This window comes from Diaphorina citri, unplaced genomic scaffold (assembly GCF_000475195.1).
Source record: "Diaphorina citri unplaced genomic scaffold, Diaci psyllid genome assembly version 1.1 scaffold337, whole genome shotgun sequence".
In the NCBI taxonomy this organism is placed as follows: Eukaryota; Metazoa; Arthropoda; class Insecta; order Hemiptera; family Psyllidae; genus Diaphorina; species Diaphorina citri.
The window spans coordinates 200,887-216,894 of NW_007377772.1; the positions used below are offsets into that span (position 1 = coordinate 200,887).

Genomic DNA, 16,008 nt, shown 5'->3' on the forward strand with positions numbered 1-16,008 from the left:
GTATCTACGGGCCAAAGAGGGGGAGAGAGGGAGAGACGAGTGAGAGACGGAGAGAGAGAGAGAGAGAAAGAGAGAGATAGGGAAGGGACAGTGGTATTGCAGAAAAAAAAGGAATAACAGAAATAAGGAGGGAGGGAAAGGGAGAGAGAGAGAAAGAGAGAGTGGGATTAAAATGAGAGGAAAGAACGGGAAGAGGTAGAAAGAGAGAGAGAGAGAGAAAGGGTGGGAGAAAGAAAGGGAGGAGTAAGGGAGAAAGAGATAGAGATATAGGTAGAGAGAGAAAGAGAGAGAGAGATAAAGAGAAGAGAAGGGGGAGGGAGAGAGAGAGAGAGACTGTTAGGCGGAGTATACAACCACAGAAGAGCTCAATAGAGTTGAATAGTGTAAACTTTATTTACAATAATAAGTTGGATAAACTGAGAGAGAGAGAGAGAGAGAGAGAGAGAAAGAGAAGGAGAGAGAGAAAGAGAAGAGAGACAGATAGAAATAGAATGAAAGAGAGCATTAGGGAGAGAGATAAAGAGAATAAAAGAGGGAGTGAGATAAAGAGTGGAAAAAAGGAATGAGAGATAAAGAGAGAGGGCGAGAGGGATAGAAAGGAAGAGAAGGATGGACAAAAGGGTAGTATGAAGGAATGAGAGATAAAGAGAGAGGGCGAAAGGGATAGAAAGGAAGAGAAGGATGGACAAAAGGGTAGTATGAAGGTATGTCTGGGAATTTAATACCCCACGTAGATACCTAACTACCTACATTTTATTTTATTCTGTTCCAGTGGCGTAGCGTGGTCTAAAGTCAAGTGTAAGGCGTGTAGGGCACTAATTTCCATCACCATGCACATTACTACATAAGTCATGAAAAGGAAATATAAAAGGAGTTAATGTGGATTATCCACAATTCAATAGCTTGGAATGAAGATAGAAAATTAATGAGAAAAAGGGAGAGAGAAAAGAAAACAGAGGGAGATAAACGAAGGAAAGAGAGGACTAATAGATGTGAGGAAGGGAGAGAGATAAAATAACAAGGATAGAAGAAAGAGAGAAAAAAATCGACGAGCGAGAGAGAAGAAAAACAAAGGGAGAGAGGAAAAGAAGAAAAAGAAGGAGGATTGGAAAAGAAGAAGGTGAGAGGAAGGGAGAATGAGAAAGGAAAGAGGGACTCAGAGAGAGAGAGAGAAAGAAGGGAAAGAGAAAAGGGAAGATATAGAGAAGAAGGAGGGTGGAAGGGGGTGAAAGAGAAAAACGAAGAGGAAAGAGGGAGAAAAAGAAGAAGGAGAGAGGTAAGAGAAGAAGAAGAAGGAGAGAGGTAAGGGAAGAAGAAGAAGGGGAGGAATATCAGTTACGAGGAGAAGAAAGAGTAGGTACGTAGAAGCAAAAAACTTTAGGGGGGAGGAAGTTCCGTAGTATGAAGGTATGTCTGGGAATTTAATACCTACAACATAATACCTTCACATTTTATTTTATTCTGTTCGTATTAGGATAATGGAAAATGGGGAATTATGGGTTGTTGTTTTTGTTGTTTACTTTACCCACAGGTATGGCTTTGACCCTTTGCTTTCAGTTAACCGGGAGGTATTCCCGGTTAACTGAACCTAACCTATGGTTAACCCATAGGTTAGGTACGATTTCTACTTATAGCTTAACCTTTGTCATTTCTTTCAGTTAACCCATATTAATGAATTCACTTAACCCGAAAGATTACTTCTACTTTCTACTTAAGTCTTATGGCTTCTTATTCTATTATCTAAAGCTTCGGTGTATTGACATCTCCACTAATGTTTTATTTCATTGGGTGTATTGTTTATTTGAGTAAATTTTGAATGTATGGCCGCCATACACGCCCTACATGGACGCTACGCCACTGTTCTGTTCGTATTAGGATAATGGAAAATGGGGAATTATGGGTTGTTGTTTTTGTTGTTTACTTTACCCACAGGTATGGCTTTGACCCTTTCAGTTAACCGGGAGGTATTCACTTAACCCATAGGTTAGGTACGATTTCTACTTATAGCTTAACCTTTGTCATTTATTTCAGTTAACCCATATTTATGAATTCACTTAACCCCAAGTTACTTCTATACTTAAGTCTTATGGCTTCTTATTCTATTATCTAAAGCTTCGGTGTATTGACATCTCCACTAATGTTTTATTTCATTGGGTGTATTGGTTTAAACTCTTGGATCAAGCAATCTGGTTGATTATGACGATCTGATTCTTAAATCCAAGGAGTTAATCAATTGAAGAGTCACAAAGGCCGGCCACAAACGTTCCGCTACGCCGGTCTGACAGGCGATCGGAGCGTGTGTGACCGCGGAGACAGATCAAGTTTGTGATCGTTGCCCCGGCCATAAATAATATAAATATCCTTAAGGTGTGGCCACACATATTCGACCGGCCAATCCATATCGATTCACAATAAATTCACATCGACCGACGGCCGTCGACTATGTGTGGCTGTGGACACACCTTTATGCATTGATTACGTAGGTATATCTCTAACAACATTCTTGGTTGAGTAACAGTTGTGCTTACTTGGGTGATGTTTCAAAGTCATAGAGCAGGAAAAATGAGGAAAAACGGAATTTTTCTTTTTCTCCTACGACTTCTAGATCCCGAGATAAATCTATTTAAAAAATACCGGTAAATCGTGAACTTTGACGTCACGGCATACGCTCCCGTAGGCGATGACGTCACATCAATGTCCCGAGCAAAGCTCCTTCGCAGGCAACACATTAATGTGCTTGTGCGCATTTCTTTCTGCTCCTCCGCAAGCGTGCTTGCATACTGGCGCTACCTAGTGGACAAAAAAGACAACTGCCTGAAGTCTGACGTCACACATCTTTGAACTCTTTCATTAGAACGGAAAATGAAATTTGAATTTTCGAACTTTTGCAGTTATTTTTTGGAAGTTTTGACCTCAGATTTTTCACTACTTTTTACGTAGGAATCGACCATTTATTAATAATTTTTACCCGTTTGCAACTGCTCCATTGGTCTTACGATATAACGTACGATACATCATTACATCTCATCGTTGCGTTGGCTTTACAATGCGATGTATGGTAGGTACCTACGTTATATCGTAAGGCCATCAAAATTGGCCAACCAACGATGTTTTTAGGTATTAGGTATTTTATCCACAGAGGTTTCACATTCCAGTAGATCAGAAATTTGTCCCTATCAAATCCGAATATCGGTTAGAGGTGAAATTTTCGGACTCCGAAAACGAATTTCCACAGCCCAAACTATTTTACACCTTCTCTTACCAAAGGAAGAGGACATATTATATTATTATTTCATCGTTTTATTGACATTATCAAAAGCATTTTTACCAAAAGGTCAAGGGGGCCAAGCTTGCTTGTTACTCGCAAGCATATTTGGGCATTTGACCTAAAAATGTGTACCTACGGCTTTTTCTTCTTTTCTTAATACCTATTATGTATGCTGTTGATTATTTTATTTTTGATGCCTTAATAAAACATTTTCCTTTAAAAGGAAGTCAATTTGTAATGTATACTTTCAGCTTCTTACACGATTATTTATTTTCTCTTATCTCTTTATGACAAACTCAATCAAATGATCAATTCAAATCATGAATCACTGTGTGCTGAATCAGAGAGCCTCTTTACAACTTTTGTCTCATACACAGCAACACAGCATTACTAAGTACCTAGGTACTTCTTTTACTACTGATTCTCACATTGATGATATATCATAAATCTTTTTACACTGGTCAAAGGATTGTCTGGCTGGGGGACTTTGAAAAGGGAGTATACCAGCCTGAATTTCCCTTTGCTAAAGAAATAGCAAAGGTTGAGTGCGAAGGGCGTCCACTCGTAATATTTGTAGTCAAAACCAAATGTCAGCCCAAAGCAATCAGCCTAGGTAGGGCTGATTGAGACATTGAGAGGCTGACGAAAAACGCCGAACCCGTTTGTACACGAGAAAAGGCGAAGAAAAAGAAGAAGATTACTCGAATAAAGAGGCTACTCAATTGTCCTCATGAGGCGGATTGCAACTTGGCAATCTCCAAGGTCGGAGCCTGAAAAACTTTGACCCCGACGGGAATTGAAGCCTAGTATTATAATTATGGGCTAGGAGGGGGTGGGTTCATACTAATGGGTAGCCTTATTGGTCATTCGATATTATGTCATAATAATTGTAATTATACGAATATGTACACATATGTATAAATATGTAATTTTTTACTATGACATAATAAAACCGTACAGTCGAATAGGTTCCTTGAGACCATTTTACATAAACATAATTATGTAAAATTCAGACCTGTTCAAATGACTCGTAATACGCGTCTGATGCCCACCACTTACGCTCAGACCGCGGTCTGTCAGATAGTTGGGAAAAGCTTGAGATACCTGGTACCTCCTGTGTTCCGAAAAGCCCAAGGTGTGTGGCGGTAAAAGATTGAGATACCTGGGTCTGAAGATTTTTCCGCCACACTCGTTCCGAATTCAGATATTGGTCTGAGACAGAAACACTGATCCCTGGAAAATTGACTACTCCTACAGTAAAAACTAAATGGAGCAGTGGTCAAATTTCCAGTAGTTACTTTCCCGTAAGGAAAATAGCAAAACACTCCTTTACTTGTGTTACTAGCGATGTGCCTGCACCGCGGGGGGTTGATGGTCTCTACCCAAGATTACATTGCCCGTCCCGAACCGCAGTCAATCATTATGAGGACCTGCGCTTTTCCTTTGAAGCATAAACCCTTTGTAACTTTCAGCTAGCCAGGCTGGTTAGGGCTTGACTGCTCTGATCCCTGTTTATATTCCCACTTGTTTGTGATTTCAGTGGACTTCATCCACAATCCGATTGCCTACTACACCAAACAGTTGTACCGGTCCATGCGAGGACCTGGTACGGATGATGCCACTCTCATGAGGATCCTGATCAGCCGAAGTGAGATCGATCTGGAAAATATCAAGCGAGAATTTGAACGCCGCTATGAGCGAACGTTGAAGAGTGCCATTGAGGTGGGTGAAACGGAACACAGGAGATCCCAAGTTCGATTTCCACGTGAGAAGAATAACTTATTTCGATTACAAATAGGTGAAATGGGTATCAAGGCCAGCCACACACTATCAGGTACACCTAATCAGGTCCGCCTGTCAGTAGTGAGTGGCTGGCCCAAGGTTTTCACTTGCTGCTTGCTGATAATATATGCTGATCCAGCACAGAATGGGGGAGTATCGTGTCTCTTCTTGCCTGATGACTTGTTGGAGGCATACTCCGGGATGGGCATTCCACAACATGGTCCATGGGTACCCTACCACAAGTACCACATGGTCCACATGAGGAGATGAGCATGGTAGGACACAGAACCATAGAGTCCAACATAAAACTATGTACCTACAAATAATTAGTTTCCTTCGTGAAATGTGTCCATAGACCTCTCGAGTAGTCTCGAGTCTCCAGAGAAAACAAGGCTATCGTCATGGCCCGGACAGATTCCTTCTGACGATCACTTTTCATCAGTCTTTTTTCTTCAGTGTACCTAGGGAACGTAATTTCTTGATATGGTAGGTTAAATTGGGCTAAACAAGGTTTTTATCAGTTTAAGTTTAGTCAACATGACACCGTGACTCAGCCCTTTTTAGGTCTTTTAAAACAAAGTCCTCATTCATACATAACACTTAACAATAAGTTCATTCATATTTCACCTTTTATAACACGTTCTTTTGTCTTCAAGGGAGCCTTTGAAAAACAATAAAAGCCGATTTAAAAATAATAAAATCTGACCTTTTAAAGTGTGTCCACACATAATCGACCGGCCGTTGATCGAAAATCGATCGGTGTGAATTTATTGTGAATCAATGTTGACTCTGAACCGGCCACACTGCCTCGATAACATAGTCTCACCCCGTCGACCGACATCGATCGACCCCCCCGGGTTCATCCGAGCTGGGTGAGGTTAGATTAGGTGAATGGCTTGTCGCCAAATGGAGGGTTAAACTCATGTCACTAAAAAACTTAGCAGATATAGGTAGGCACAATGCTTGAGGGTTGATGCAGGACCAAAAGGACTACCAGAAAAAGCCCTATTTGGTCGGGTCTTTTCTGATAGCCCTTTTGGTCCTCAATCTTCAAGCGTTGTACAGTATCGCGGGACACCCTGTACATATTTTGACTTTTCAGGGTGAGCCGACAATTCGTCGTACCAACGATCCATTCAATGCCTCGGAAGACGTGCAAGCTCTACGCGCAGCCATGAAAGGCCTTGGCACCAATGAGACAGTCATCCGACAAATCCTTACCCGGAGAACCAACAAACAGAGGCTGGAAATACTGGAATACGTGTTCCGCAAATGTAATAGAAAGTCGTGTGATGTTCACACCAGATTTTTTACTATGACATTATAAAACCGTACAGTCGAATAGGTTCCTTGAGACCATTTTACATAAACATAATTATGTAAAATTCAGACCTGTTCAAATGACTCGTAAAATGGACGAATTTCTCTCTTTTCTAGTCCGTGTGGCCTGTCAAACCACTTTCTTTAAAACTTTATTTTAAATTTTGCGAAGAGATCGCTAAAGCTGACTCATTAAAAGTTCGCGATCGCTCACCAGTACGTATATTACGAGTATTTTTTAAAGATCTAAACACCGAGATTGACGGTAAACCCATTATAAAAACAATAAAAAAAGACACAGAGCGAACGCCGCTATGAGCGAACTTTGAAGAGTGCCATTGAGGTGGGTGAAACGGAACACAGGAGGTCCCAAGTTCGATTTCCACGTGAGAATAACTTATTTCGATTACAATTACAAATAGATGAAATGGGTATCCAGGCCAGCCACACACTATCAAGTACACCTAATCAGGTCCGCCTGTCAGTAGTGAGTGGCTGGCCCAAGGTTTTCACTTGCTGCTTGCTGATAATGCTGATCCAGTACATAATGGGGGAGTATCGTGTCTCTTCTTACCTTTCTGATGGCTTGTTGGAGGCATACTCCGGGATGGGCATTCCACAACATGGTCCATGGGTACCCTACCACAAGTACCACATGGTCCACATGAGGAGATTTTATTTTATAGACTTTTTTTATTATCTAATAATATGTTTAACACATTTGGGTACTACTGAGTTTACTTCTTTCCTATTCTCTAAAGGTGTGTCGCTGTCGATCGACGTCGTCTGGACCGTCCACACTGCCTCGATCAGATAGATTTATCTCTTCGATCGACGGCCGATCGACCATATTTGGACACACCGGAATACATAGACAGAAGGGCTTAATTTCCGTATTTCCGTTCTGTTGGGGCGACAAAATTGACCGTCTGCAGCGATCGTGCTAAGAAGTTATGAATTTTACGACCTCAACATCGTAAAACTTTGAGACTAATCCAAGACATTTCACCAATTTGAAATGTCACTTTATCAGTCTTTTTTTCCTCAGTGTACCTGGGAACGTAATTTCTTGATATGGTAGGTTAAATTGGGCTAAACAAGGTTTTTATCAGTTTAAGTTTAAAGTCAACATGACACCGTGACTCAGCCCTTTTTAGATCTTTTAAAACAAAGTCCTCATTCATACATAACACTTAACAATAAGTTCATTCATATTTCACCTTTTATAACACGTTCTTTTGTCTTCATGGGAGCCTTTGAAAAACAATAAAAGCCGATTGAAAAATAATAAAATCTGACCTCTTAAAGTGTGTCCACACATAATCGACCGGCCGTTGATCGAAAATCGATCGGTGTGAATTCATTGTGAATCGATGTTGACTCTGAACCGGCCACACCGCCTCGATAACATAGTCTCACCCCGTCGATCGACATCAATCGACCCCCCGGGTTCATCCGAGCTGGGTGAGGTTAGATTAGGTGAATGGCTGGTCGCCGAATGGAGGGTTAAACTCATGTCACTAAAAAGCTTGGTAGATATGCATAATAGGTAGGTAGACACAATGCTTGAGGGTTGATGCAGAACCAAAAGGGCTACCAGAAAAACCCCTATTTGGTCGGGTCTTTTCTGGCAGCCCTTTTGGTCCTCAATCCTCAAGCGTTGTACAGTTGTTCGCGGGACACCCGGTACATATTTTGACTTTTCAGGGTGAGCCGACAATTCGTCGTACCAACGATCCATTTAATGCCTCGGAAGACGTGCAAGCTCTACGTGCAGCCATGAAAGGCCTTGGCACCAATGAGACAGTCATCCGACAAATCCTTACCCGGAGAACCAACAAACAGAGGCTGGAAATACTGGAAAAATATCCTATCGAACTGAATAGAGTAAGTAGAAAACTCTTGAGAAATATGAGTAGAGGGTTCCGGGTTCGATACCCACCAGATGAAAAAATTGTATTTATCTAGCTTTCTCTGAACAATAATAAGACAGAGAGACAAACATGACACAACATACCTGCTTCGGTGGTGCAGTGGTCAAGACGTTCGCATGTTAAACAGGAGGGCGTGGGTTCAATCCCAGCCGAGTTATGGAATTTTTTCCTCAAAATAATTTGACTACAATAACAGTAGTAGCCTACTGCTGGAGTAAAGGGACTTTTCAGTCCTATGCGAGCAGTATAAATAAGCCCTGTTATTACTTTTCTATCACTAATGTATAGCGGAGCTATAGGTACTAGTAATGAGAAAGTATTACAATCAGTCCAAAATCTCATTATTATTTTGCAGGATCTTCTTTCGGATTTGAAATCCGAACTGAGTGGCGACTTCGAGGATCTGGTCAAAGCGTTGATGAAGTCACCGGTGGATTTCATGTGTTCGGAAATCCATCGCGCGCTCACCGGACTCATGTTTGATGCAAACACGCTGACAGAAATCCTGGTGACGAAGACCAACGCTGAAATCAAAGAGATTGTACAAAACTATGAGACTTGTGAGTGAAAATTATTGAAAGTACAAAGAACTTTATTAATCCAGCCTAGTTAGCTTGGTTGTTAGCGCGTCTGCCTTGTAAGCGCTAGCCCGCTGGATTCCCGCCCAGGGCGGATTTTATCCTGATGGGATAATGTTCGTTTTCAGAACGGCTGATGGCTTTCCCCTATCCTGTCTTCCTTCTCTCTTCGATTCCGGGACGATAAGACTTTAGCCATTACAGTTCCCTCTATCAAACTTCTTAAAAAAAAAAAAAAAAAAAAAAAAAAAAAAAAAAAAAGGCTGTTACCCTGCCATGTACCTGGTCTATTAAACGTGCTCCGCGCGGGCTACGTTGCACAGAAAAAAGCTGTTACCCTACCATGTAACTGGTCTATTAAACGTGCTACGCGCGGGCTACGTTGCACAGCTGGGCTTGATTTTATTTGACTTTTGTTCTGTTTCAGTATACAAGAGGCCCCTGGTAGAACATGCGTTAGATGTCACCAAAGGCGACTACAGAAGACTAGTCACTCTCATTCTAACGGTACGTTGTGCACCTCTTAGTAAACCTGTCCCGTCTTAGTTGAGAAGTCGACGGCCTGGTAAACAGGAGGACGCGGGTTCAATCCCAGCAAAAGTTTGGAATTTCATCTCTCACATGAGAATTGTGAATTGGACAGCATAAAAAGGAAATTGCCTTATGAATGGTTCTCTTTGGCTTAATGCTGTCCAATTGAACCTAAAGTTTGTGTGTCTCAATGTCAAATACCTATTGCAATTCACTTTTAATTTAAAAAAAAAAAGCGCCTGGTAAACAGGAGAACGCGGGTTCAATCCCAGCAAAAGTTTGGAATTTCATCTCTCACATGAGAATTGTCAATTGGACAGCATAAAAGGGAAATTGCCTTATGAATGGTTCTCTTCGGCTTAATGCTGTCCAATTGAACCTAAAGTTTGTGTGTCTCAATGTCAAATACCTATTGCAATTCACTTTTAATTTAAAAAAAAAAAGTTACTTTTACGATTCCGATTTACATGAATCTTGGTAGACTTGGGCATTTTGGAAGACAGTGGAATATGCTATCAGAAGTTACTTTTACGATTCCGATTTACATGAATCTTGGTAGACTTGGGCATTTTGGAAGACAGTGGAATATGCTATCAGAAAACTTGGAAATTTACATACCTGCCTATACACAGACAATAGACATCATACAATAGGTAGAGACATAAATCATCAACTTGTTTTTCTCTCATTCTTCTTCCAGGGCACCAGGGATCCACCCGGGAAAGTGAACCCAGAGAAAGCCAAGGAATTATCTAAAGAATTGTATATTGCTGGTAAATACACACCCACCTTGTTTGTTTTATTTAGTTTTTTTTTTTTCATTTTATTATTAGATACCTACCTATTGATTAAAATTATTATTATTCTTATTATTTTTCAGGTGAAGGAAAGCTGGGAACAGACGAAGCGGAGTTTGTCAAGGTTTTCGGACACCAAAGTTACGAGCAGTTAGCACTGGTGTTTGAGTCCTACAAGGTTGAGAAGGGCCGAACTATCGAGCAGGCACTCAAGGCCGAACTATCTGGAGAACTGTTGGATCTCACTTTGGCCATAGGTGAGACTCTTGACTGTTTTTAGGTCAGCCAGTCACTATCAGGTAGACCTGACAAACGGATCATTTCAGCCGTAGGTACCTATCTGCCTTTCAGGTATATCTGAGAGTGTGTGTAGTTGTGTACTCATCAGGTATCCGGTAGACCTGACAGGCGGATCTTGTCAGCCGTACCTGTCAGGGGTACTTGATAGTGAGTGGCTGGCCTAGTTACATACTTACTTACTGTCTTATTCCTTGGTTTCAAACAGGGAACGTGGAGCCTATTCTCATTTTATAAGCCCTCTTCTGCCCCCAAATTTTCGGAGCCTAATAGCCTATAGACTTTATAGTAATGGTTTCGTGTTGAACCCATACAGAGTTTCAATGTCAGTTTTGGCTATCAATGGCAATCAATGTTCATATTGACGAATGACCAAACAGGGTACGTGGAGCCTATTCTCATGTTATAAGCGCTCTCCTGCCCCCAAATTTTCGGAGCCTAATAGCCTATAGACCCTATAGTAATGGTTTCGTGTTGAACCCATACAGAGTTTCAATGTCAGTTTTGGCTATCAATGGCAATCAATGTTCATATTCATATTGACGAATGATCTCTATTTATTTGATTTCATATTGATTAATGATCTTTATTTATTCGATTTCAGTGGAGTGCATTCACAATCCAGTGAGCTACTTTGCCAAACAGCTTTACAGGGCCATGAAAGGCGACGAATGATCTCTATTTATTTGATTTCATATTGATGAATGATCTTTATTTATTCGATTTCAGTGGAGTGCATTCACAATCCAGTGAGCTACTTTGCCAAACAGCTTTACAGGGCCATGAAAGGCTTGGGCACGGACAAGCAGACCTTGATCCGAATCATAGTCAGCCGTAGTGAAATCGACCTGGGTAACATCAAGAAGGAATATGAACGCCTGTTTAACAAAACCCTGGAAAGTCACGTGAAGGTAAGTTCTAGGGCGCTTTCTAGGGGACGTTAATAATACTCATCAGCACATTAAGCCATGGGAACTGACTCAGTTCTTCTATATGTGTGACTCTGTGACAATGCTCCCCTGTGTAGGTACGTGGCCCCGCGAAGTACCTAGGTACCTGCCAATGTAAAGGTGTGTCCAAACATAGTCGACCGGCCGTCGATCGACGAGGTGAATCTATGTTGTCGAGGCAGTGTGGACGGGTCAGTCGACATCGATCGACGGTCGGTCGACTATGTGTAGACATACCTTAGCTTGTGGCCCGCATACACATGGAAGTTGTAATCAATGTCCTATATAAACATGCCGGCGAATCGCGGCGATGTTCATTGAATCCACCAGTTTTCCAAGAATCAGGTCCTGGTTATTCACTACGTTCTTCCTCTAATTACCTCAATTTTGATGTTTTCTTTTTCCAGAGTGAAACATCAGGCGATTTCAAGAGAGCTCTCATCAATCTTATCAGAGGGAATGAAGAGCCCATAACCCCCGAAACTAAATAAAAGTTCCTTGGCCTTGAGGAGGAGTGAGCCGCAGACGTTAACAACAACAAAAACAACAACAAAAACAACAACAACAACAACAACAACAACAAAAACATCAACCAAAAATAGAACAGCTTATGCCTAAGTATTTAAGGAGACAGAAAAGGACCTCTGCCTTCCTCACACAAAGGATTTCCCTCGCTTTTCAGCGGGGGAACTCGGCAGCGGTCATGGGAACCCTACTTGGTTCTTCCAATTTAGAAGAAGTTTTTTACGTAATCTAGTTTTAGTATTGAGTACATCTGCCTACTTATATTTATAAGTATGTAAGTACCTACCTCTAACAGTTTAAGAAAACACCTCTTTATGAAGAAGAAGAAGAAGAAGAACAACAACAACAACAACAACAACAACAACAAAAACATCAACCAAAAATAGAACAACTTATGCCTAAGTATTTAAGGTGACAGAAAAGGGCCTCTGCCTTCCTCACACAAAGGATTTCCCTCGCTTTTCATCAGCGGGGGAACTCGGCAGTGGTCATGGGAACCCTACTTGGTTCTTCCAATTTAAAAGAAGTTTTACGTAATCTAGTTTTAGTATTAAGTACCTACATCTGCCTACTTATATTTATAAGTATGTAAGTACCTCTAATGCTTTATTTAGACTGTCAGCTCAGAACAAGATGCCCCATTATGCTAACAGTTTAAGAAAACATCTCTTTATTGATAGATTGATAGGTATAATTTTGTTTAGGTAGGTAGGTAGGTAGGTAGGTCTCTTATTATAAATTTAAGAATCATAGGGTCTTTTTTTTTTCTTTTTTTATAATCAATCCTTCCGTTACCTTCCTTTATTTTCATTGTGATCAATCGATTTTATACTTGAACACTCGCACTTCGTGCTCGGGAGGGGGGCTTCGCCCCCCTCCACCCCCCGGACCTCTTTATTGATAGATTGATAGGTATAATTTTGTTTAGGTACCTATTATAAAATTAAGAATCATAGGGTCTTTTTTTTATAATATAATATGTACATATATACATTTTATGCAGTTTCTAGCACTTTTTTGTTATCTGGGATCAATCCTTCCGTTACCTTCCTTTATTTTCATTGTGATCAATCGATTTTATACTTGAACATTCTGTCCTTTCCCTTGGTAGGTAGATTTAGATTTACTTTCTATTTTGTCAATTGTGAGTACTTCTTATACGTACGTCTAGGTAGGTAGGTAGGTAGGTACCTATCTGGTAAAATTTCAAAATCGGGAAATATCCGTTTTAGGGTCCCCTGTGTCCAAAAAAGTAGTCTTTACGTATAAAAGTAGTCTTTCTCATGGTCTTTACGCTCGTGTAGGTATGTTCGTTTGGTGCATCAAATGGTTATTCATCAACTGCTGCTAAAATCCAGTGTAACCAGTGTAAAACAAATGAAAATTTTTAATTACTCAAGTCAGCTCGTAATAAAATGTTTTCTTTGTTAGGTATTTTGTATATTTCTTTTCAGTTGAATAATGGTAGAGATTGTCTTTGGCGATAATGTCGCCCTTTGATTGTAATATTTTATTTTGTACATGATTATAATAAATAAAGAGTTTCATTATAAGTAGGTATGTTACAGTGTTATTTATTATTACCTATAGGTAGGTATATTAACAACCTTTGACTGAAGGAAAATAAGCGGTGCATCGCTCTTTCGATTTGGCCCGGACCGACCCAAATTTTCAACTTTAGTACAAGATGAAAGCTCACCCCTAATGGAAATTTAGCTAAAATTTGCATAGCCCAGTCCCTCCTCAGAAAGAGGGCTTATAGGTATAGGTATACCTACAAACCTACATGAAGTCCCCATGTGTGGGTTCGACTTGTCCGGAATCTAGGCTGGGATTTTTTCGTACTTAGGAGTGCCCTACCTACTCTACTTATATAGGTATGCCAAATTAAAATCGGACAATTTGCTAGATTAAAATCGTATAAACCTCTCCAGAGTTATCGCAAAACAAACATAGGTTTTAACTTTTAACATGAAATTGTCAAAAACTCAGAGCTCGCTTCGTTCATTTAATTAAGCTCATAATGCCCCTTCAAACGCGTTTTAAACTTCAAAAACATGAAATTGTCAAAAACTCAGAGCTCGCTTCGTTCATTTAATTAAGCTCATAATGCCCCTTCAAACGCGTTTTAAACTTCAAATGCAACCATCCTGACATGCAGGGAAAAATAACACTCTGGAGGGAATTTTTAATAGTCTCGGGGATTTTTGTGGGGGAATTTTTGTGACGAGTGAGCTTGGCAACATGGAAACTAGACTCTTCCTCTCCTCCTCCTTCCCTCGACCCTTTTCCTTATCAGCTTCAGCTATTCAGCTTAGGTATCTATATTCTATTTAATTATTTATCATTTCTGTACTAATCACTTGTTCAATGATCTGAGACTGTTATCAGGTACTTAATGCCTCTATCTTCGTATCTTCTTATAGTTCAAGTAAAGTGTTTTCCTATTATCTGTAATTTCTCTAACACCATAAAATAATGGTTTGAATGATTGTGGGCAATTAATTACCTATTTTTATCATTTCTGTACTAATCACTTGTTCAATGATCTGAGACTGTTATCAGGTACTTAATGCCTCTATCTTCTTATAGTTCAAGTAAAGTGTTTTCCTATTATCTGTAATTTCTCTAACACCATAAAATAATGGTTTGAATGATTGTGGGCAAGTCAGCTATAATTTATTTGACTGCAAAGCAACAGGTAAGTTGATTTCTTATTTCAATAATAGCTATTAAACTAGGTAACACAAAAATTAACACACAATCTACAGTATCTTGGTAAGATGTTAGTTACCCTGACCCTCTGAGATACTTGCATCTTGCATGGAGATGGAGACTATGGAGAGTGTCCAGGGATCTAACACAGGGACTCAGGCTGTGTTTATGAACAGGGCTGAGATGAGCTCGGACGACGTGAGATAGCTGTCCCGGCGGCAATTTTTAAGATTCATTTTATATTTATTTTTGTTTGCTTTGTAATTTGCTTGTTTTTAATAGCTAATATAAATGAAAAGTATAATATAAACGTGCAAAGGTACCTATCTACCTACCTATGTAGGTACCTACCTATATAATAATAATAGTGCTTATTTATACTGCTCGCATATTTCTTATAGGGGGACTAAAAAACGTCAATATCTCGGGAACGGTTTGGAATTTCGGGGGTTTTCGATTTTTCCCAGTATGTACAAAAAAATATTGGGAACGGTTTGGAATTTTGGGAGTTTCCGATTTTTCCCAGTACCTACAAAAAATAAGGAATCCAATGGTGAAAACCGCATCTCCCTAGCACATCTAGAAGTGGGTTAGAATTAGTATGAGTGAGTGAGTGAATGAGTGAGTCAGTCAGTTACACAAGGGGCTGTATATATTTAGGATTCTGTCCTTTCCCTTGGTAGGTAGATTTAGATTTTACTTTCTATTTTGTCAATTGTGAGTACTTCTTATACGTACGTCTAGGTAGGTAGGTACCTATTTGGTAAAATTTCAAAATCGGGAAATATCCGTTTTAGGGTCCCCTGTGTCCAAAAAAGTAGTCTTTACGTATAAAAGTAGTCTTTCTCATGGTCTTTACTTTACGCTCGTGTAGGTATATGTTCGTTGGGTGCTGGGTGCATCAACTGCTGCTAAAATCCAGTGTAAAACAAATGAAAATTTTTAATTACTCAAGTCAGCTCGCAATAAAATGTTTTCTTTGTTAGGTAGGTATTTTGTATATTTCTTTTCAGTTGAATAATGGTAGAGATTGTCTTTGGCGATAATGTCGCCCTTTGATTGTAATATTTTATTTTTAGGTATAGATAAAAAAAATCTAATGTAGGATACCTATTTATGGTACTTTTTCAGAAGTCAAGTTTCGTCAATGGAAATGAGCAGTGACCAGTGTTATTACAGGGTTAGGTTAAACACAAAAAGGAGCTTTCTTTTTCATTGTTGTGGCTTTTGAATAATTGGTGATTCTCATGATTTTTTTTTATTATCTCAGAAAAAACTATAAAAATTAAAAAAAATATTGAGACTAAAACG

The 16,008-nt window shown here is 39.8% G+C and overlaps 1 protein-coding gene and 1 long non-coding RNA gene across 2 annotated transcripts; one reads left to right on the forward strand and one right to left on the reverse strand.

The window, feature by feature from the left end:
* Window positions 1–8,073: 8,073 nt before the first annotated feature.
* LOC103507710 (annexin B10-like) lies at window positions 8,074–12,015 on the forward strand. Its single transcript, XM_017443451.2, has 7 exons — window positions 8,074–8,257; window positions 8,660–8,864; window positions 9,310–9,389; window positions 10,114–10,186; window positions 10,294–10,467; window positions 11,237–11,418; window positions 11,865–12,015. The coding sequence occupies exons 1-7, from the start codon at window positions 8,150–8,152 to the stop codon at window positions 11,946–11,948; spliced, it is 906 nt and encodes a 301-aa protein (XP_017298940.1). The 5' UTR covers window positions 8,074–8,149; the 3' UTR covers window positions 11,949–12,015.
* A 123-nt stretch (window positions 12,016–12,138) lies between these two features.
* LOC113466816 lies at window positions 12,139–13,539 on the reverse strand. Its single transcript, XR_003391102.1, has 3 exons — window positions 13,029–13,539; window positions 12,579–12,777; window positions 12,139–12,264 (listed from the first exon to the last, which is right to left on the reverse strand). It is a non-coding gene; the product is annotated as an uncharacterized LOC113466816 (long non-coding RNA).
* Window positions 13,540–16,008: the final 2,469 nt, after the last annotated feature.

What these genes read in the sequence shown, in the direction of transcription:
- LOC103507710 (XM_017443451.2), top strand. Translation starts at nt 8,150, where the DNA reads ATGAAAGGCCTTGGCACCAATGAGACAGTCATCCGACAAATCCTTACC. An exon ending in TAGTCACTCTCATTCTAACG is followed by an intron (nt 9,390 to 10,113) that starts GTACGTTGTGCA and finishes TTCTTCTTCCAG; the next exon opens with GGCACCAGGGATCCACCCGG. An exon ending in GGATCTCACTTTGGCCATAG is followed by an intron (nt 10,468 to 11,236) that starts GTGAGACTCTTG and finishes ATTCGATTTCAG; the next exon opens with TGGAGTGCATTCACAATCCA.